Here is a 24,293-nt window from a genome sequence, read left to right on the forward strand (position 1 = left end):
AGACTAAATTACAGTCTAGTCGTTTGAATAAAATGAATCATCGCACAGTGAAATCGAATCTACGATAAATGTTTTTCAGAAACCATTAACCATAAATCTGTCGTTTATCGTATCATTACCATCTATTTCCTGGCTTGGATTATCAGAAAAATCAGCGTTACACCAATTCAAAAAACGCATAAATATGCAAAACTACCCAACGCGTAACGATATCAAGTGTAATAAAATTCCAAAAAAAAAAAAACAGGATTGTCGCTAAAGCATATCGAGCGGTTTTCTCAATCCTGAAAAGTCCGAAATCGAACGCCTTTGAGGATAACTGATGAGTACGATAAAAAAAAAAAAAAAAAGAAACGTTTCAATTACAGCCGATCAAAGAACGCAACCAGCGATTCTCAACGTCGTCTACCGAGTCTGCGTTCCTCCCCCTCGGCGGTTGAAAAGGGGAAGTTTTGGGCCTCTCTTTGGGCCGCATCGGGGCGTCGGTCCCACCTTGGCACGTCGATTTCGGGACAGCCGAGGCCGCGAGTTTCGGCGTTGCGTCGTCGCCGGCGATCGGCCGGTTCGCCTGGAAAGCCAAATGGCAACGACCTGCGGCGTCCCGACGCATGCGCGTCCCGTCTTTCCCTCCTTCCCCCTCCTTCCCCCTCCCCGTTTTACCCTCCCCGCCGGTACCAGAACGCTCCGAAATGTCAAACCATTGACAGAAGTTGAGGCGGATTGTGGCGCGCGCACGTTGTCGTCGTTCTTGTCGGATCTTACGGGACTCTCGCGAATCTCGGCGTTACTTCGCGTTTTAAACGGATCCGGATAGTTGCGAGAGTCGATGTGTAATCCCGTTGATGAGAAAAATTCAGAGCTGTGAAAAAATAAAAAGTGACCACAGGGATACATTTCCGATAGGCGGTTTTTTTTTTTTTAGTGATTGTAATTTTATTTTTAGTGAACAGTGCACGATACGTTTAACAGGTATTCAATTTACGGTGGGAAATTTATTTTCCCATCGCGGTGAAGTTCGTGTATTATCATCGGATAGCCGATGAATTCCCGGCATTGATAATGGAATTTACAACATTTTTAACGTGAGTATTAACAAGTAAGCGTACGGTTTTCGTGTTTTAAATCTTACTTGTGCAAATGACGTTTACTCTGATATGAAATTTAAATATCGGAATAACGTGAGGGATGTGTCTTCAAACCAAGGAGTCAACGTTTTTTTACATTACAGAAAAAAAAACGATTCATCCGATCGACCGGTGATGAAAAATATAGTTAATTACTGATAAATCGAGGCTATTGAAAACTTTGGAAAATCGTAGCATTTGCAAACGAGTATCGCGTTAAAGTCACACCGAAAGTTTTCAAAATACTTGGAGTAAAACAGTGAAAATATCGCTTGTGTTTTTACATAATGCCGGAGGAAATTTTTCTAATTCGCTAACGAATTGGCTGCAAAAGTTCGTCAACTTGTCGTTATTGAAATGTTTCTCGTTTTCAAAACCTTGGCATCGTCTTCGTCAAAGTTGTGTCGAACCTCCTCAAGAAATGCCTGGTTTAAAATCCATATCACACTTTGTTCTAAACTAATCGTCTTTTCACGGTGTACTTTCACCTCGTCACCGTAAGTCTTGCGATATGCGCAACGCGATCCGAAGAAAGCCTCTCTCTCTCTCTTATCGGGAAATCGGCATTATTACTCCGGATAAAAAATTGGACATAAATGGGGCGGGTAAAGACAACGCGATCGCTAGATCACGACGAATCGAAACGATCAATACTACCTCGTTCTCACACTCGAAGATCCTCCTCCACCTCTCCTCTCCTCTATTCTCTCCTCGAAGCCGCCGCACGCACCTGCGCCACACCGTTAATCGCATTAGACGGTACTTAACTCTCGGGTTAAGCGGTGCTCGGTGGGCATATAAAGTAGTTAAGGCCCCGAGAATACGTGCGCCGTAAAGTCCGGGAACCCGATACTTTTCGGCCGAGTCCGCCGATTTTTCCGATCGCGGCATCGTTCCGACGAACCCGAAACCCGCGGTACCGATATTTTTACTCGCCGTAATTGCGGCCCGATCTTATCATGCGTAAAAAAATTAGAGAGAGAGAGAGAGAGAGAGACAATTACGATGAGATCGCGAGAGCTGGAAGATGCGATTCCCACGTGTCCATTCACGTGTGTCGAGTCACCGGTATTGTGATGCCCGATGGTCGCTGCTCGGTAACTCTGCGTGGAAATACTTATTGCGTATGGACGATAAGGCGTAAGAATGCCGGGAAGAATTGCACGTGACAATTACAGTTTGAAGATACGCGTCTGGGTGTTACTGTATTTTATTCGTTACATGTGTACGTAACGTGAAGGTGATTCACCGCGAGATTACGGATCGCGTGGTGGGGATAAAAATTTGTAATTATGCGAGGATCGAATAATAGAGAAGGATCGAAATTTTATAGAATTTTCAAAAAATACAAGTGTTCCGTTTGTACGATCTTAAAATGTAAATCGTTGAAATGTCGAAAGGTAATAAGTTGTCTCGGACAGCCGTAGGATACATTTTTATTCGTTATGACGAATCGGTATTTCAACTTTACTGAATTTAAAAATTCAGTTGTACAGAATTTTCCCGGATTACGAAATTCGATAAAACTTTTATCCTTCTATTTTACGATATTCTTGCATTGTTACCGTCCAGTTGTGGAAGAAAAGTTTTAATCGCTCGGATTATTTCCCAATTGCAAAAATATGAGTCAAACTGTTATTAATTAATTATTGTGTCTTGTTTTTTTTTTATTTTTTTTTTTTTTAATTTATTTTTTTTTTATTACCATTCTTTTGTTTATCGTTGCGTTTGATGGTTATTGTTGATCGTTTCGGAACTTCCACCAACGTCAAACTTCACCTTCGATCAGAGTTATGCTTTGTTTTGAAATGCCGGAATGACGTAGAACAACTACGACGTTGTAATCAGAACTGACGTAATAATTATGCTCGATTAATATAACCCTCAACCTACGTGCACGAAAAAATTGCATTATTATCCATTTCCCCGTTATTTGCAAACGAGATTGTGCGAAATCACTTGTGATCATCGAATCGCTGTCTACAAATACCAACAAAATATTGCAAGACAAAGGATAACTCGATAATTTAATTTCCGAATTTCTAAATACTGGGAACGCTGCTCTCGTTCATGAAATGACAATATTAAATGTGCCTTGCTCGCGATGTGAAATTCACTGCATACGGGAAAAACGGAATTCAGGACAAATCTACAACAAAAAAAAAAGAAAATCAATCTAAAAAGAGAATATCAATAATTATTACAAGTTTAAGAAAACAAATACATAAAAACTTTACAATTTTGTCCCAATTTTGGATTTATCAATGAAACAAGATCACCCGTAAATTCTGTCACTAAAAACAAATCCCTGTTCCTAAAAGATTGAATCAGGCGGCAGAAAAACCAGCGTTGCGTCGCGATTTGGGATGGAAGCGAAGTGGGGATGAAATACGCGGGAGTGGGGGAAGCTGAAGCGTCAGTCAGCCGCGGACCGGCAGAGGAACAGGATCTCACGGCTCCGAGAAGAGGTTAAGAAACGTCAGTCCTCAAAGCGACGATTTCTTCGGATGAATATTTGCGCATATCCTCGTAAATCGAGGCGGCTTCTTTCCCGTTCGTTGACAAATATTTCCGTCCTCGCACCGCGGCTGGAACAGAGATAAGCAATTAAAATTTAGCTCGATGGAACGGTTCCCCGTCGATATGTCCCGACGTAACTGTGTCGTACCTACAGGCGGTGATCGAGAGAGCCGGAGAGTCGAGGAGAGAGAGGCGAAACGGTGAAAAAGCTCGGGGCAAGTTTAACCGAGCTACCAACATCTTCCGCAACGCAGGAACGACGAGTGGAGGAGGTAGGCGAGTTGTAGCCAGGGGCTTACAAATCGTTGGAAATCAATTGGTCATGCCTCGACTTGTTTTCTACACCGTTAAATTCGTTTTAACGCGTACCCGCATACATATTCCGCCGCTTTGCGTATACGGACGTGCATTTGCCACGCACAAATCGAGCGTTCCCTACCACCTCCCCCAACGACGTCACGCCTGAACAATTCGCTGATATTTCCCGTCGCTTGAGTACACAGACAGCTCGATTATTCGCTTTTATTTTTCTCTCTTTTATAATATCTTTCTTGTTATCATTGCCTCTGGAGACGATATTTCGGGCAAGAAAATTTATCCCGTCTTTCGAATTACTCGATCGAAAAAAGCTTTACTGTTAGGACGGGTCCAGGCTGTGTGTATAAAATGATCGGACCGCGGCCTGTGTACGTAGAAAAAGAACGATCTTTAACCGCTCTCGGGTTTAATACGTGCTCGTCTGCACCTGCAATTAGTTTTTATGAAATTGCTCGGATCTTTTAAGAAGAAAACGGTTCATTTTTCTCAACCGTTCACCGGTACGTCAAAACTCGGTAACGTCTTTCCAATTTGTCGTCGTAAATTTTCGAAATACTTGACACTGTTCGGAAAATATCAACACGGAAAAGCAGCAGTGCCAACCTATTATACACAATGAACATTGATAAGCCGATCGATTAGTCACGACGACTAACTCGAATCGTGCGACATGGAGATAGTTAAGCGGTGTGAATACGGCTGTATACAAATAACTCGACAATGAATTATGACCGTTAACGGTCGGTTCGATCTGTCGATAAGTGGCTTATTGTTTATTTGTACAGAAGCATACACAGTGCGCGATTAGTTTCCGCACCCTAAACAGCTACGGGATACGTCTGACTTTATCGTTAGCTAGTATAAATGCGTGTTTGATATTGCATAGACGCCTAGACGGTAGGCAGCGAGAAGTACGAACATAAACAGTCGACCGCATTTATCCTCATCATCGTTATCATATACAAATATATGCGTTATGTGTCTAAGCGGGGCGGTTCTGTTTATTGAAACATTATGTGTATTGTTATTTTTCACCGAAGTCTCTCTCGACTCCCGTGCGGTATTTTACCTAACATATCGCACCCACACATGTTAAAACCATACTTCTATCGTAATGTTGTCGTGTTTTCACAAACTTGTACAACATGTCTCTCTCTCTCCCTCTCTCTCTCTCCCTCACACACACACACACACACACGCTCGCGCGCATACACACCTGAGAAACCTGTTTCTGCTCAAATTTATATCCATGGAATATCAGGCTCGGACTTCTCCGGCATCGTGGACCAAGAATATATAATATACGAAAAGGTTCGTAGAGCGAAAATCTTCCAAGCTTCACCGGAAACTTGAATCCTTCGGTGTCGTTTGTATTGATGAAATTGAGAAAAATTTTACCTAACGGTTGTTCGAGTTTGACGAAAACTTCCCACCCTGAGCAACTAGGCTTTCCCAACTTTCTTACAGCGTATTACGATCCTGCCGTTTGGGAATGCAGCAGCGTCAGAGCAACACGCGGTTCACGCACTAATTATCTTCGATAAAAAGCCGGAGATATCCTTGCTGGATAAGCGGCTGTGTGTAGGATGGTGTAGGCATTAGGTAGAGGAAACCGGCGAAACGAAAACAGCGAAACCGTGAGTGCCTACGTAGAGAAAGACTAACGGAGAAAGAGAGATTAGATTAGATTGGATGTAATTTGTCGTCCGTGTATATTCTGTTTTAGAAAAATTTTACAGAATATTAAAAGTCGTTAACAGTATTTGTATTGATAACACTAGTTAATAATGGAATTGTTATTCTCTCGTCGACCGTTGGAATGAAAATAATAATTTTGCTGTATCGCTGCTCATCTCTTATCTCTCGATCCATATAAACATTAGAGATGAGGAGTTTGATATTGGTCAATGTTGTTAAACGAACAGTGGAAAGAGAAAGAGAATCAATTAATGCACCGACGATCAGCGTTGTGTTAATTAATATCAATCTCCCAAACTGAAATTATTGCACGCACAGCCACACGGAATTGAAAACACTTGTTTTTTACCCTACCCACTTTCTTTCACGTTTCACCCCCCACCCCCCCGGTTACGAATCGGAATGAATCAGGCACGGATGATGCTGGATTGTAGATTAAACGCTGGCGAAGGGAGAAAACGCGCGGCTATAAGGTGAGATTCTATCTCCGAGTATCGACACGTGCATAATATCTCATGTGTACCTATAAAGTGTAATCAGCCGAGTGTGCAATGGCGCATAAATAACATCAGGTTTACGCGACACTTTGAGCGAGATATAATTAGAGTGAGAAATCTCTGGTGATTAAGTCGCTACTCTGTGTTGGTTTCGTTCCACACACGTACTGATGTGGCAAATTTTACACACTGCTGAATTAATCCGGCTGAAACCAATTCGCCTTCGCATAATGTACACTGTATAAGCTACCTGCATTAGGGTGTTTCAGAAAACAATAATTTACCTATTTTTTACCATGGCAACCCAGTAAAAAATTTGTTTAGGTTTGTAAAAGAAAGTTTCTGTCAAAAGGTGAGCGTTCTGAGTTATGATACTAATTTTTCTATCAATCCAAACAAACTTTTCATAGAGTGCGATGGTGGAAAATCGTAAATTATTTGTTGCTGAAACACATTGTGTCGATATTCTGCAGAGGCCTAAATGATTGGCGTAAAGTGTCCAGTGAAATTTTTTTTCCTTTGACACAGTTCCCACGTGGCCGAAACCTTATTCAATGTGTAGTTTTAATTTTATTCAAGCCTGTAGCTTTGAGATTATAAACATTAAGAATGCAGGCGAAAAGGTCCGGGTCACTCGACTAATTGCACTCTTGATACTACACAGCCTCGACTTTTACCTTATCTTGATATATAACGTACGCGAAGTGCACGTGTAAAAACAGAGGATATTATCCCTGCCTGACTTTCCAAATTAACATGACCGCGTATCCCCGTCTTTAAATTCTTCTCCAGTTTTATCTAAAGATTCTTTCATTTGACGTTCCCTCTAGTTTTTTGGTTTTTTTAAGCGGTAAGAAATTTCTATTTAGAAAGGTTATCCGTGTGTCGGACGGTAATTCGAATTATAAATATACGTCACAAGTGTCGGACAGTTTTAGGTATTTTACATTTTAAGCTGTAGAAATTGTCCGGAAATTGAATTCGCCTCGAGTATTATTGTCAGCGAAAGTTGGAAGCGAAACTCGCGTTGGTGGGAAAAATGCGAAAAAAATCCACCCGCGCAATCTCTCTTCTTAATCTTCGACTGAAAGTAAATTCGCAAATAGACGGCGTACCGATTCCTTTTTACAGCCGAACAAAATAATAATCTTTCGTATCCTGAGAAAAATAGGACACTGAGAAAAATTCCATTCGTTACAGTGACTAGAAAAATTGAGTAAAACAGGTATCGTTAAAAAAAACTGTTTGAATATTGTTAGATTTACGAAAAACGAGGTACGCCTAACCATTTTGCGCTATCGTCGATCCTTTTTTGGTAATTGCAACGCAAAATCAGATTGTTCGGTTTACTCTACTTTTTTAGTTAAACAAGGCTTTAACGTCAATTTATTGTTGCACGAGCATTAAATTTTCGAAACAGTTGCAAGAAAATCTAGTATAACGTTTATCGTGATGAGTAACGGATACTAGACTTTCCGGTAACAGCTACAAAACTAATTTTAATTTTGCACCTCGAAGTATATTTTTCGACTGTGGTAAAAAATGAAACTAGTTAAAGACTGAGCCGTAACCGGAAATAAAAATTTCTCTCAGCGCCGGACACTTGGCTAAAGAAGATACCGAATTTCAATCGTCAGAGAAAATGACGAAGAAGGCGTTTTTACTCGTTAAACGGTGAAAATAAAAATACACGTTACGTACGTTTAATACAAGCTAGTTTGAGCTATCATCAAGGCGGGCCGGTAAGAGTTACCGACTTTAATTTACGCTCACAGCATTATTACACACGGTATACCTTCGATAATAAAGAACAGCCGAAGATAATATCCATCCGCTGGTTTATAGCCCAATTAGGTATTAGAATAAATACGCTTCGCATGCGTGTAACAACCACAGACAAACGGTTTACTTTCGAATCGCAAACGTGTTATAAAAATAAAGGAATGATGAAAAATAAAAAAAATTTAAATAAAGGATTAAAAAAATAGAAACATAAAAGAAATTATGAAAATCTCTACTCGTGTCCCTCGAGGCATATTATTATTTATACATGGATACATATTCGTTGGTGAGAAGAAAAGAGAAAGAGGGAGTGAGAAAAGTTCAAATGTAAATTACCCGCCCGTTGCTGATATAAAATACAGGTTTAAATTCACAGTTATATCCTTTTCACTTTTCAAACCAAACTCCTGTCACGTTACATACGGTATACGGAGAGTATATAAACGTTAAGCTTAATTGTTGATTGCCTTGAATCGATGGCACGCCTTTAAATCACGTTTACGATATGCAGATAATGAACTTTCGTAAAGTTTAAAGTTAAAATTGCGACGAACAGACCCGTTAGATTCGACCAGTTTTTCTTGTTTCAACGTGTTACGCAATTTGCTTCAATTCTGACATACGTTTGGGCGAAGACGCGAAAAGATTTCCTATGATTTTTTTCTAAAATAAAAATATTCCAGGCTTCTTCTCTATGACTGTCACTCTCAAAGTCTTTTGTCAGAGTTACGATATCAACAGCATTTCTTCGTCTCTGTTTCTTCTCGGGAGTTTCGGACAGTAAATTTAAAAACTAACCAGGCCTGAAAAACAGAGGCAAAGAACAGAGGCTTAATGTGAATAAATTCATTTAATAAAATGCACTTTTTACATTTATGAACATTATTTTACTCTGCATATACGGTTATAATTGTATTGATTCTTTCGTTTCTCCTTATACGTACAAGTTACGAGTTTAGGTAAAAAAGATCGTTATAGGTTATAAGATATAACAACGCATGCGGAGAGGTTGGAAAGCAATTAAAACGTAAACCGACATTGCAACAATTATTGGAGTAAATTATATAGGAACACTATACATATATATATATATATTATTATATATATATATACCCTAGGATGATGATTCTTCTCAGGGCAAGCTAAACTTAATTACGAACACTGCGTGTATAATTTTCCACGGTCAAATTAGGACGTCGTCAATATTTGCCATGTGGTTGTGATATGTCTAGGTATATTATATACGCATGCAACAGATGTGTCTTCATTCGTACGGTTTATCATTAAAGTTACATACAATTTCTTCTCCGGAGAGAGATTCCATTCCATTTTAACCTCCTCTAATACGCCTATTCGTCTATACGTTAGACGATTATAATTTGCGAGAGTGAAAAGTATAAGAATCGCTTTGCAGACAAACGTCGTTACCGCAAACGAAACTCTTCGTTTATACCTATATACTCGCCCTTATGTATCCACCTCGCTTAGAACTGTTAGGTACGCGCTGCCTCGGCCTGATTTACTGTTAGACACGCTGCATCCTCCAAATGATAAAGATGAATTTCGAAAGTCTGATTTACACTCATTGTCAGCTTGGGTGGGAGTAAAAATGTAGAAAGATTGAAAAAAAAATTTGAAGGGATAGAATATCAAATTTTTAAAGAAACGCAAACTTACTTTATTCCCGACTCAACCATAAAGTTCACTTTTTTTACCTCAAAAGCGGGACGAAAGTTGAATATTTTTCCCTAGAACACATTTGCGGGAAATATGAGATTTATTCCCTTGTTATATAATGTACTATTACACAATTCAAAAATTTTGAAAGTCGAACTATCGAGATGTAAAAGAATAGATAGGTCAGAACGAAAAATTCCAAACTGTAGAATCGTTAGAAATTCTCTCGATAATACAGAATCGTATACAGATTCTCGATTCTTCCGTTCTATGTTTCGATCTTTCTGTATTTCGCCATTCTGTATTTGGACTTTCTATATTTACAATTTTCTGTACCTGAACTCTTGACGTTTCAAAATTTTATGAATCAGCTTTTCGCATCTGTGAAAGTTTGATATTATGTTCCTTCCATCAATCGGCGTTTATAGTTTTTTACCCCTTGGCCTGGGTTTTAAACGTCTCTCTTACACATACATTTTGAATTTTCCTTTTTCACAGGTACGCCAATTTTTCCCCACTTCCATTTCATTCGACGTAACTGTCCGGTCGATTTTGCAATTACGTGAAGAAAGCTGCCGGTAAAGAGAAAGAAGAAAAAAAAAATTATAGGTTTCAAGAAATACAATATCTAGTTTCAAACTTCGCCCGGAGGCGCTTCAAAGTGTATCCGTTTAAAATACGGAAAAATTTTCCTAATTACAGAGTACATTGTGACCTGTATCCCAGAGGATTATTTCTCGGCAACAATTAACTCGCCGAGGTAAAACGCTGTTGGTACTTGGAAGCTATAAATACACTTAGAATCGGTAATTGCAGTTACAGCTCGAAACGTGGAGCGTAACTGCAACGCGTTGCAAGTTTCTACACTGGACAATTTTGTTCGCCAATGCAGGTAACATCACGGCTTGGCGTTAAAACACTTTCGACGCTCCTTGCCGTGGATGTTCGCTTGGAAAAAAAAAAAAACGTGCAACGCGTTGCTCGATTCACTCGAGCCCATAATGTGAGCAATACGTAATAACTTCCAAACGCTTTTGACACCCGTCAAAAGCCGAAAGTCCTGTAACGCAGGCACTTAGATCACTCGAATCTCAGCTATATATCAACGCTGATTGTGAGAGACGTTTACACCTAGCGTACGTAAAACGACCGACTATAAAATCATCGCCAATCAGGATGCAAAGAGCTTTCTCCACATCATCGAGTCGAGACAAGATTTAGACGGCTCATCTGTCCGGTTTCAATCACGTCAGTACACACAGTGTCTTTCTTTCGCTGTTTAACGTCATGTTCGTATTATCGCATCTGATTTGTTGAGAAATTAATCTATGCTTGGAAAATCTGTGCGGTTGAATATACTAAAAGCTGATTAATTTCACAGATTCATTTTCGTCGAAAATTGGGGTGCCGAATTCTGTTGATAGTAGCTCTTGTGATAAAACTTCAGAATTGGAGGTTACACGTCGTAGGATGATGCTTAAATTTTCAGCCAAATTAATTTATCCTCATAAACATGGTCAGAGTCCGATTTCTTAGATTTCAACGAGCGCAAAATGTTTTTCGTGTCTGTATAAATCGAACGTACAAAAACAGTGATGAAAAATGGGCCTGACAAGTGACGAGGGACCTGTTTGGAAGTCAAACAAGCAAGCTTGTTTATATTCCATGAAGCGGATTTTGTCACGCTGTTAAATCACGATCCTGCCTGATAATGACAAAAAAGACAAGTAATCATGACGGAAGAGAAACGTGAAAATTTTGATACAACACCATACGCGTAAATCGACATCCGGAATTTGGTCTACAGAAAGTGCGTGGCGAGCAGTAAAGAATAGAAAATAAATGCAACCAGAGTCTGGTACAGGATTCGGAAGTCGCGGTCTCTCCATCGATAAGAGTTGAGAAATGTCGCGTCGTAAGATAGCGAGATTTTTCATCGTCAGAGTGAGAAAAAAGTCAGTCTGTTTGCGCGTGTAATACAAAATAATAGTATGGCAGAGGTTGTTGCCGTGAGTATTTTTTTAAGTATAATGTTGACCGAATACGGAAGTATTTGACTTGATCCAAACGATATTTTACTAGAGGAAAGTAAAGAGATGAAGCGTAGAAATAACAAAAAAAAAAAAAAAACAGAAAAAGAAATTATTATCGAGGATAATAAATTGTTTATTACGCTCTGAACATGATGACAGGTATATGCATCTACGGTACAATTTATAGTACTCTGTAATAAAACTGAATGTAATTTACTGTGCATAATTGCACGATGCATAATATACGTAAGGTTACACTCATCCGCTTGTGTAACACCACAGAGTGCAGAGAACGATATTTGTGACGTCTTGTACAGTGAGACATGAGAGAATAAGCTGATCAAAAGCCCGGTAATCGTTGTTTCTTTTTTTCTGTCTCCAATTCCATGCAATACAGAGTTCCGAAGAATAAACGTCTAATTACGTGTAGACATAATCCTGCCATCGTCGCGGTCGATAAAACGATCACCGCCCATGTCGACAATGAATTATTAAACAATTTCCCATATTTAGAAGCATTTCGTGTCGTATCTGGCTAAATATCGCTTGAAACGGCTTTAAATTTGTACCTCGGATTCGATTTCACGCAACACACACGCCGATGGATGCAGTATTACAATCTAGTTGCGCGTAAAGATTTTTTGACTCATCAGTATTTACCGGCGGTTCCTAACCTCTAAAGACCGAGAACTGTGGACAACCGAATGAAAACAAAGCGAGGAATCGTTCCTGTGTACCTAATCGTCTCAAAGTATTCGTCGTCGTTGTTTCCTGGAGACAGACGGTAGCATGTGTGCGGGTTCACGGCAAATACGCCGATGCGATGTAACGTGGCGCGGAGAGAGGAGGGGACAACCGGCGAGGCGAAGGCGGGGGCCAGGAAATCGAGCACTTGGAATCACGCAGCCCTGGTTGCCGTTCGAAAGTGGGGGATTCCCCGCGACGAGTAGTAGTGTACAGTTATAGTCAGTCCGGATCGGGCGTCTGGCCAGCTAAGACCTACTCCTCTGTAGGTCTTGCGCGTTAATCCTCGCGCATAATCGCAGTCTGTAATCTTCCGTGTAATACAGCCAGTGGTGTACACAGAACGGGGGGAAAAAAAAGGAATTAAAAACGGTGGCGAAATGTTACGACGACGGGATTCTTTCGCGTATAAAATATACGGTAGTCAGTGAGATTGGAGCGGTTTTAAACCTCTTCGATCATACGACACAGGGCGGAATATGATTGCTTTAAATCAAAATTGTGTCTTGAGTGAATCGCCTTCATATCGGTGATAATTATCGTTACTGGAATAACGTTATTTCGCTCAACTTTTATATACGCTTGGTGCGCAAGTGGTTTTTACTCCGTTTCAGTGCGGTTTCGAATCGTTAAACTTTTTTTTTTATTCCTTTCCTTTTTTTTTTTTTTTATCGACTCAAATCGCAGTAAAATTCTAGTCTAACGCGTCATCTGTGCGACGGTGAATTTGTGTTCGTTGCGGACGGGGATTAGTTGAGGATGTGTTGCATGTGCGGAGTAATTAATTGATCATCTTAAGAGCACCACCACCACCACTGCCGCCGCCGCCGCCTTCGGGCTGCACTTCGGGGTACCTCGACGTATTCCTCGGAAATAATAACCTGCATCGCTTGTGGGATGAGGAGTAGGTACAATAAACATGTTTATTACTGACTTGTACGTACTCATATGTAGGTATAAAACACTTGCCGTATGTACAGACACCGCAAACGTGTACTTAGAAATTACATATACCGAACTGCAATTTGCTGCATTACAATTTATTGTGACGCTGTGCGATTCTATTGAGAACTCCAGCCTCTTAGCACCTGATATTATATTTACGTACCTGGTCACGCATCGTTTAATCTTTTTTACACCCATTGTTTTTCACCACCGCAATTTATCGAGCTTTCTTCTTGATCGACGGCATAATTTTTGTCATATTTTAATCGACGTTGTTGAGACGTCTAAAAAATCGTATATTATATAAAAATACTAGCCCATTTTTACTGATCGGCGAAATTTGATTTGTAAAATGGATCCTGTCACTACACTTTTGGCGAAAATGTCACTGACGCTTGTTTATTGATTATTAGCTACTAGCGACTGTTGTACGGAAATTATAAAGAAATCGCCATTTGTAGTCAAATGATTCTTTTCTGTCTTTGAAGGTAAATGTAACGGTTGTTGACCCTGTCCCAAATATTGACCTTTTCTGATTGTATCTGTTTGATCCTTACTTTTAAAATTACCAAAAAATAAATTTGTAGTATCTAAGCCGCTGGCAAATGGTTTCAGTCATCGATAAATTGACAATTTGTGCCGTTAATTTATAATTTTAGAAATGAAAAGGGTCAATAATTATGTCTAAGCGTATCAATAACTGGCACACTTACCTTGTCTGGTTTCAAAATCGATGAGTTAGTTTCACGTCAAGTACCGAGATCATCGACTAGATTCGAAATAGAATCGTTGATAGCGAATCATCTTGATATCAAAATTCAGAAAAAAAAACCTTGTAACTTCGACATTATTTAAAGTATCCCCTTGTAGTGTGAAGTTTCATCAAGATTTCCGCCATATCTGTGTAACGTTTCGATTTCAGAAAAGTTAAGTAGAGTTTGATTGATTGAAATCGGACCCACCTGTCAATGTGAAATGTCACAAAAAAAAGAAAAAAATCGACGTGGGCATTGCAACTTTGGTCAAATACGTAATAATTAAAAACCGATGAGTACAACTGATTAACTACAGAATTATTATCAGAGTCTAAATTTTAATTTGTAACGTTGCCAATTTTTGCTCTTCATTCCGACCTTCGACTTGTCAAGTTTTCCGACACAAAATCAGAGCTTGCAGACTACGGAATCTCCTTACTCGTTGCATCTAATTTCTCCAATTCCCTCGTCTTCACCAAAAAATAAAAAAAAAAACAAAAAACGTCCATGCACGAACCACGCGAAGTTACTGGGTGCTGAATATTTCAAGACCCTGATCCGAGCACCGAAACAAACTTGATTTCACGCTCCCATGAACCCGCAGCACATACATAGTTAATACATACCCAGAAGACGCACCGTTAGACGGAAGACCAAATCCGGATATCGTAATTCGCGATGAATCAAAAAGCAGCTTAAGCTTATAATTAATGATGAGAATTGAAACAGGCTGTGATTTGTTTGGTTTGTTTTCAAAAAAAAAAAACGAAATTTACCCCACAAAGGATGTTCTTTTCTGAAGTGAAATTTTTTTTACCCTCGTTTTCGGAAACAAAAGAAAACAACGGCAGAGAAAATTGCATATTTTGTTTTAATTCTCAACATCAATCGATCGTCATTTTTTCCGCGTCAATTCTGAAACGAAAAACTTTTCCCCTGCGACTCCAGTCAATGCGACTTGTTTGTAATTATTTTTATGATTTTAATGTTTTTTTAAACATTTGTGTCCGATACGTAAAATAGGAGGTGAATTTAAAATAGGATATTCGACCAAATTGGGAGAAATTGATAAACAAATTCCGTTGATTAGCGTTTCGATACCTGCAGCTGGCCAACCTCCTCGATTATCGCCTCCGATATTGTTATACAATAATATTAAACTTTTTTTTTTCGTATTTTCTTCATTCCTCGATCATCTCGCGATGAGAGTCGCAGAAAATTATCCAACCTGAATTGATTGTCTACGTACACGTTACGGTTGAACAACTGCTATGCCGATATTTTGAAGTGTGAGAGAGAAAAAGAGAAACCGGATTATAGCACCTATCTAATCGCCCCGCGAATTGACGTCTGATTTTGATTTACTCCGTACGCTGGGTGGGTAATCTGATTTGGTGACAAGTATAATTAGCCGCGATTTTAAATCCGTCAAGGTCATCGCAGCCAAGTCCTTCTCCAATACGTCGCTCTATCTGTCAGTCAGAATTATCGTAATGCAGAATTAAAAGTTAGCTCAATTATACGCGGCTGGACTTATCTTTCAAGGAAAAATCCTCTTTTTCGCTACTTTGTAGGAACAACGCGTATCTCGTATTTCAAAGCACTTGGCAACTTGAAATTTATCGAAAATTTGTCGAAATCGTTGACAGTTTTCTTCGATTTTTCGACAAGTCGTTATAGTTATTCGCAAATTCCATCTTCGACTGTAATTACAATCAACGAGGTAAAACTTCGGTCGACGAGCAATTTTCAATTCCAAGTTCAATGTAAAATTTGACAAAAAATTTCAACAACGTACGCGATAGTTTATAAACAGTCTCGGAGTAAAGCTTGTTTCTATCGTACACGATATTGACGATTATGTAATTGGTTTTCAATTATATCGGTGTTTTGATTCTCGCATTGATATCGGGCTGAGAATTATTTTTCAGCCCGTCAAGTTACGGTTTTATCGGTCAAGTCGAGACGTTATCCAGAAAATTAAAGAGAGGTGCCGGACTTGGCTCGTATTCGCACCTGATTGTTAATTAAAATCAGTATACAGTGATCGCTTGTTGATGATATATATATGTCACGAGGAATAATATAAACGCTCTCTCAAATTCTACGATATATACTTGACATGTTTTATCAACGATTGATAACTCGCGAGTATATAATGTGTCTATGTACGTAATACGCGTACATAAACGTGAGCAATGTTCAACGGGAGATAAAACGTGATTTTTATTTTTCATCAAATTTATCCTCTGTAATTTTGTGTACAAAAATCATCCATGATATGTACCACGATAAGCATTTTATTTATCAACTTTGCGGTCGTCTTGTAAACCGGTGGATATACGTATAAATATATCGATCGATAAAATTACCGCGTTCATACAATATTTATTTTCTTTTGTCTACGTCTTTGGTGATCATCAACGATAATTCAGCGTATCTTTTTACAAATAATTATCAAAATCTCGAGTTCATTTTTTTTTTTGTACCTGGAATTCAGTGCTCGGACAAAAATGCGTTCTTGAATTATATAATTTACTTATATTCTAAGTTTCATAGCGACAAATGTTACGAAATGGCTTAAATGAATGAATTTTTTCTAAGAAACTTCAATTCTTACTTCGAGAGGATTTCTTATTTCAGCAAAGGTGTTTGCATTGTGAGAAACAAAAATTAGTGAAAGATTACGAAATGACCTTACACAATTTTTTTCCGGATCCATCACGATATGCGTCAATTGTTTTTGGTTTTTTCGTTTTTTTTATAATCGTCTCAATTCAGGAATGAAATGGAATTTATACTATGTAGTCGCATGATATTTATTCTCTTACAATTAGTACGGTCAAAGGTCCGACATGTGAGATCGTACGTTATTTCATTGGCATGAAAATTGTCGTAGGATAATCCAAATACAGATAACGATACTCTTACATGAAACTGATGAATTCCCAGCGATGAAAAACATCCCCGAGATAATCTCGCTGACGGAAACGATGTTGAAATAATTACTATTTGTTTTCTCTCTCTCTCTCTCTCTCTCTTTACGTTGCTCAAATTTGCAGAACCAGTACAAAAGCAATCGAGAAAGTATCTGTGATAAAATTTATTCGCATTACAGTCGAATATAAGAGGCAAAAAAATTTAAACGATAGTGCAATCAATTTTCAAATCTATTGAAACTGAAACGACGAATCGAATTTCTTTTTCACGCACCTTGATTATTTATCTATTTTTGAAACGAAGCTTTTGCAGTCTCAAAATCTCGGTTACATGCGAAATTAGTACAAATTTTTTAAGATTATACATCTGAGGACATTTGCAACCTTGAAACTGATCAGAATAATTCAGCAGTAGATTTTTTTATGTTTTTTTTTTTCGTTATCTTTTTATTGTGTGCTACGATGTATTTGAATTTCAGTAACCGTATAGGTATACATATGAGCATCATATAACATATACGTATAAATACCTCGCCTCCCGACCCTAGTCAACTGAAAATAAATAATCGCATCGTCGTTAACCGATCGGAATCGCGTTTCAAATGTGTCAATTAAAATGTAAATAAAATGGTCGGCCGTTGACGTGAGCGGAAAGTTTAATATCACCACCTACGAAATTTATTTGTACACAGTTACACGTATCAGTCGCATGTGTGTGAAAGCTGCATATATACCGAGGTGTTTTAAAAGCTGAATAGCTTGTTTTAAGTCAAAAGAAAGATTCTATGAAAAGATGAGCGTTCTACGTTGTGTGGAAGATCATTAGATTTTTCACTTTTTTCCATATTTTTTTTTTTTTTTGAATTTGAAGAAACACGTCGTAGCACTTTAATTATTATTTCTTTCCTGACATTCACGTTCAATCCAAATATCGCGATTTATAACACAACGATATATCAACCGGGAATCTTATTTTTCTAAATGAAAAGTTTATATTCAATTATAACGATCTCATGCGATTTAATTAATAATGCAAAAAGTTGTCAGAAACACTTGTCAAACAACAACTGAAGGCTTGATATTACACGTGTCGGTCTTCTTCGTAACTTAAATTGATATTATCATTTATGTAGTCTCTGAAAAAAAAAAATTTATCCACGATACGTCATAAATAGAAAAAAAATGTATATGAGTGAAAAATCATGTATATATATATGCGTGTGATAAAAATTAATACCGAATTGTATAATGATGTATAAAATAATAAATATAGGTATAGTTTTTATAATAAACCTTTCGCCATAATTATTCTAGTCTGTAACATTTACTTATCTATGTATCTGCGTATCTATTTGTTTATTTATTTGTATTTCTGTCTCCCTTGTTTCAGGGTAGCTAGGCCGTAGCTATTGTCCGAAGAATGCGCAGCCTGGAAAGGTTATCGGGCAGTGACCAGGACTGCGCTGATCAGGAGATGTACATCGACCTGGATGACGCCTCCGTTGATTCCCTGACCGGGAAACGAAGCCGGCATGACGTCGGCGGCGCGGAGGTAGATACCGAATCTCTTTTTCGAGTAACATTCCCGCGTTTGAATTTTAATCGAAATTTCGAAAAATAGAAAGAGAGAAAACCGTACGAGAAAAATATTTCCAACACCGAGATAAATTTTTAGTTCCGGTTACCGCTCACGTCCTTGACTATTTTCATTTTTTACCACAGTCGAAAAATATAGTTCTGGGTAGAAAATGAAAATTAGTTTTACAGCTGTTACCGGAAAGTCTGGTATCCGTTGCTATTCTTTCTCATCACGATCACTGTTGCTATATTTTCTTGCAAGAATAAATTGACGTTAAAGTCTTGTTTAACTAAAAAAGTAGAGTAAACCTCACAAACTGATTTTGCGTTGCAATTAGCAAAAAAGGATCGACGATAGCGCAAAATGGTTAGGCGTACCTCGTTTTTCGTAATCCCAACAATATTCAAACAGTTTTTTTAACGATACCAGTTTAACTGTATTTTTCTAGTTACTGTAACAAATGAAATTTTTTCTTATTGAATAGTATTATTTGTAGCCAGGTTTTTGATCCGGCTCAAATATTTTTAGATTGACTTCCTAAAAAAATATGAAAAAATTGTGAATTTGCTTTCGGAACTAGTAAAATTCGAAATTTCAACCCCGCCTCGATATCTCGAACCTTGTGTTGTTCGAATTCGCACAATTCATTTTTATCGCAGCACAAAAATGTTGTTTCATTCGAATTTCTCCATTGTTAACACAAATAACACAGCTGCCGAAGGTTTTTCGAGCACCGTTTTCTCCTTCCCCACTTCTGACTCATTGTCGGACTTTGACGAGCCCGTTCATCCTCAATCTGATAAAACATTTCCATTGTCGTACTTTCGACTTACATTTTGGGCCGCGTTAATACGCATCGGAAATTTGGCTCGTCCTGAAATTGGATGCCGTTAATCGATAAGCGAGGCTTCTCTGCGGGATTCCACTTAAATCTACAGGTGCCTGGCGCCTCGCTGATCCGTCTGCGCAAAACCAACGATAATATCGGTCATTGTACTCCTTGCATTCGGCATTTCGCCGAACACTAATTTCCGATCAATCGGGTTACCTGTAACGGCGTAATTATGATTTTATGCGAATTGAGGTCAGTATTTATTCGATGATTCGATTTCGTGCCTAAATTTTTAGTTTTTCTTGGTATCACTTTGAGGAGAAAGATGTCAGATTTTTCATCAAACTTTTTCGTTTTAAGGTATTCTCACAGTAGCAATTTATTATATTTCACTTAAAAAGCGATCAAAAATTAATTACATTTACGACCCTTGTTTCATCTCGCCTTGTACGATTTTTATAAATCTTATACTTCGCTCGTTGATGTAGCCGGTTTAAATTGCAATTTTATAACGCCTGTTGTATGATTTAATGGTGAGATTATAGACAGATATTAATAATTATACCAAGCGAATTTGACGATCGCATGCGATTAATCGAAAACGCTAAGAGCAGTATAACGAATCTGTTAAATAATAATGATAATGCACGGTTCGAAACGCGTACTTAAGTATGGTATTATAAGAAACAATATGCTTTATGTATATATAATAATAAATATGTATATATGTATATTTCATTACTTATCGACGCGTAATTTTGTTTTTCCTGAGGCGAAACTTTACTGATGTGTAAAAATTGGGATATCAAACAACGTGGTACCTTGGAAAAAAAAGGGGGGGAGAAGGGAATTTTTATTTCACACCTTGCGTTACAAGCGAATAATATTCTTGTTAATTTACAGCTACATATTAATGTAGAAATAACAATTTTTCAAGGTGAATTTCAAACCAGCTGTGAAGATAAAGCGTGTATAAAATTTGCGCGTGTGTTGCTGCGTTTAGTAAAATTCGCGACATTGAAAGCTGTTGCGCGACGATATTTAGCACCGCTATAAAATTACCGTGATAAAATTATTAAGCACGATTTCCGATACCGTTTTCAATCCGTACGTCGAAATAGGCGGCCGGAATCGCTTCGCAAACAAATCGAACGAACCGTAAAGATCAACAATATATATATATATATGTATACATATACGTTTCGACGTACGAACGACCGGCTGAGCAAATTTTCATCGCTCTCTTTCTCGCTCTTTCAATCCACGCGGAAATCGTCTAAACCTGCAACATCGGCGAATACTTAATTGAATTTTTGTCCATTTTGTTCTTGGCCAAAAAGGCGGGCGAGGAAAGCGACAGCAGTGGGAGCGAAAGGAGCCCGAAACAGGCGAAAAGACGGAATCGAGGGGCGCCGCCGACGACGAGGAGACGCAAAAGCGGAATTTCGGCAAGAGAACGGAATCTCCGGAGGCTCGAGAGCAACGAGAGGGAAAGAATGAGGATGCACTCGCTCAACGACGCCTTCGAGGTGAATTATAATATTTCACGATTAGCGTGCAATTTCTCGACTGCGGTAATACAATTGCGAAAGGACGGTTCAAAATCGTACCTATTTTTAGGAGTATTTTTTTTTTTTTCTTTTTTTTGTCAAGGAAATGAGAATACTTGGAATAATTCGCGTTCGAGGGACTTATTATTCATAGTTTCAAGAACATTTTAGAATTTCTTTCGTTGGAATTAATAAAAAAATGGCGGCATGGCGCATATAAGTAGCGAACGACTCCGAACTAGAGGGCTTTTTGCGGTGGCGCAATTCCTGACATCGCTGTCCAATTTGTAACAGGTATAAGAGTTTTTTCGACTTAAAAATACGTTCTCGGGTTAAGGCTCGTACCCTAAATTAAAAAAAAAAAACTAGTTTTACATATATACCATTATGAACTAAAAATTTCATCCTTTGACCAAAAAATTGTTTACAAAATTCGGGTTAAAAAAATTTTTGGATCGAAATTCTAAAATTTAGCTATATGAGCTGTGATTAATAAACAGATTTTGAAGATTGTAACAAAATTTCAAGTCCATCGGATGAAAATTGACCGAGGAATCTGCGCCACCGGTTTGGAAACGTGGTCGTTCGCTACTTATATACGCCATGCTGCCATTTTGTTATTAAATTCAATGAAAAAGTTCTCAAATATTTTTGAAACTACGAATAATGAAGCCTTGAAACTTGAATTGCTCTAAATGATGTCAGTTCTTTAGAAAAAAAAAAATCCTAAAAATAGGTATGATTTTAGACCCCTTAAAAGATCATTCTAGTGTAACGTGTCGAAGAATAGCTGATTATAGCGATTTTTTTTTCAATGGTTAAAAGACGCTTATAAATCTGATTTCTTTACGTCAAATCAAAGCACTCGTAACTCGAAGAGAAAATACATTTATAAACTTTTTTTCTTTTATTATAATACTCGAATTTATACCGATAAAAGCTTAGACATCTAATTTTCATTCCAAATCGCTTTTGAATTTCCTAAAATCTGTTGGATTTGTTCGATTTTGATGTACGTTTGGGTCGTTTTACCCAGAATACCATTTCCCACAACCAGTAAAACCAGTTAAAACAGGTTTCCCTTTTTTTAAGCAGTCCATTCAATGTTGCCATTTATCGATTGTCGAAATATGTTGTAAAATGGAATATCAACGATGCCAGCATGATAAATGAAAATATAAATAAATAAATAGTGTTTCAGCGATACTGTAGAAAATAATCTTCTGAATAAAGTAAGCATTCGTAAAAGTAAAGTCGAACGAATTTAACTGGTTTTGAATAATTTTAAAATGATTTGAAACAAAGTATCGACGCATAAGTTTTTCTTTATAATTCCGGTAGTCTTCTATTTTTGTGCACGTTTGATGCACAACTCAGGACCATTTTTTAACAAGAATAATAACAAACATTGATTTTCGGCAAACCAAATTTTTCACTTTTATGGAAATTGCTTTTCGTCATCGTAATTTTTATTCCCTTTATCCTCAGCAACTCAGGGAAGTCATACCACACGTGAAAATGGAAAGGAAACTGAGCAAAATCGAAACACTGACGTTAGCCAAAAATTACATCATGGCCCTGACGAACGTCATATGCGAAATGCGAGGGGAGGAACAGCCTTACACGTAAGCATCTTGTCCGTCTTTTTTCAAAGTTAAAATTCATCGTCCAAACTGATAATTTGACATTTTTCCCATCCCTCGTAAATAAAGAGCATAATTTTTGCATCAATATAACAGAACTAGTCGTTAAACCACGTGAATTTCTTTCTCAACGAAATCCGAAAGTCGCAATAAATTTGAGAATTCCGTAATTCCAAGTTATGCAAAAATCATCGAATACTCGAGATATTCATCGACTGCAGTCAGAAATCGAGTTTTCAATCTGACGAATTCTCTGCAATTTTTTTTATTTTTTTATTTCGCTATAAAACCATATCTCAATTCACTTCGGATGAATTAAATTTTTTAACAATCGCGTTCTCATATATTATTACAACATTAACACGGCAAGGTGGAAATAATTTTGCTTATCGCTTCTCTCGAGGCGCGTTGCAAATTTTTTACCGTACATTTGAACACAATCTATCTTATGTTGGCAAACATGTGATGCGGGTACAGTTTAGTTTTTCTTTTTTTTTTCTTTTTTTCTTTTTCTCTCTTTCACTCCCCCCCCCCCCCCCTCTCTCTCTCTCTCTCTCTCTCTCTCTCTTATCGTTTGCGCGATAAAATTTGCGTCGATAAATAATCGATTCGAGCGACCCTGTAGCACCTGTCACGGATCAAACTGTAGTTAAATTACCGTCAAGGTCCTGACGGGCAGTCAGGTATGTACCTAGAATTGCGAGGTCTCGTTATTAGGTACATACATACATACATTAATACGCAGAAATCAATCGCTAAAGTATATAAAATTTATAACATTGTGTACAGTATTATATTGGTACACATGGATAGTCAGCAAGGTGGGAAAAGTGTGGTACACCTTACGATCCGTCTTCCTAAATAGATAAATATACGTGACGAACATGTGTGATCCTGATACAATCGATATCCTTCGACGGTATTTGTCGACGTTTATTGATTCGAATAAAAAAATTAAAGAAAGAAAAAAAAAAAAAATTAATGGAAACATCGTGACATCTTTTTACGTTGTTTAAACAGAAATGATGATTAAAGGATGCTTATTAATTATTAAATAAATATTTCAAACCGATCCAACAGTTGCGATTTCAAGACCTTGTATTAGTTTTTTTTTTTTTTTCTTTTTTTTTTCCTCAACGTTAGATGAGAAATTTTAAGAATACGATATTCTTTCGATTTACGGCGACTTGTTTTTCGTCGAATTTGACAATTCTATTCGTTGGATCAAGAAGAAAATAAAATAAAATCGAAGCAACAAATACAGATACGTAACCGTAAGTCTTGTTTCAATTTTCCGTGCGTAGAAAACTAGTCGATTTTGATTTTCATCACTTGTCGGAAAACCGATGGTTAATATACCTTGCCTTGTTTAATTTTTGCAGATCTATAAACGTAACTCGAGGCGAGGCTACTTTTCAGTTTTTTTGGACATGGAATAGCCAAATGGTTTGATTAAAAAAAAAAAAAAAAATTTCAACCCGCCACGTGTCACTGAATGACTGTAAATACATCGGTTAATACTATTCGCGCATATGTAGCTACTTATGATTATGCATATACACACCTACACAGGTATATATATTCAACATGCCTGTGTCATTCCCTCGAGGTATATAACATTGAATACATACTGCATCAAATGCAAGATTATACCGCC

The 24,293-nt window shown here is 37.8% G+C and overlaps 1 protein-coding gene across 3 annotated transcripts in view; it reads left to right on the top strand.

Annotated features, from left to right (window-relative positions):
* The first annotated feature begins 722 nt into the window (after window positions 1-722).
* The window catches only part of LOC124305692 (protein dimmed-like), a 33,446-nt gene continuing 9,875 nt past the window's right edge, over window positions 723-24,293 (top strand). Inside the window, exons 1-4 of one of the 3 annotated variants that reach the window (XM_046765349.1) lie at window positions 723-1,082; window positions 18,423-18,584; window positions 20,784-20,972; window positions 22,482-22,618. In XM_046765349.1, coding sequence (XP_046621305.1) covers window positions 18,453-18,584; window positions 20,784-20,972; window positions 22,482-22,618 — 458 coding nt within the window. In that variant the 5' untranslated portion in view covers window positions 723-1,082; window positions 18,423-18,452. Of the gene's footprint in view, window positions 1,083-12,604; window positions 13,302-18,422; window positions 18,585-20,783; window positions 20,973-22,481; window positions 22,619-24,293 lie in introns of those variants that run through there. The other 2 variants (XM_046765350.1, XM_046765348.1) reach the window with 2 other exon arrangements.

This window comes from Neodiprion virginianus, chromosome 5 (assembly GCF_021901495.1).
Source record: "Neodiprion virginianus isolate iyNeoVirg1 chromosome 5, iyNeoVirg1.1, whole genome shotgun sequence".
NCBI classification, from domain to species: Eukaryota; Metazoa; Arthropoda; class Insecta; order Hymenoptera; family Diprionidae; genus Neodiprion; species Neodiprion virginianus.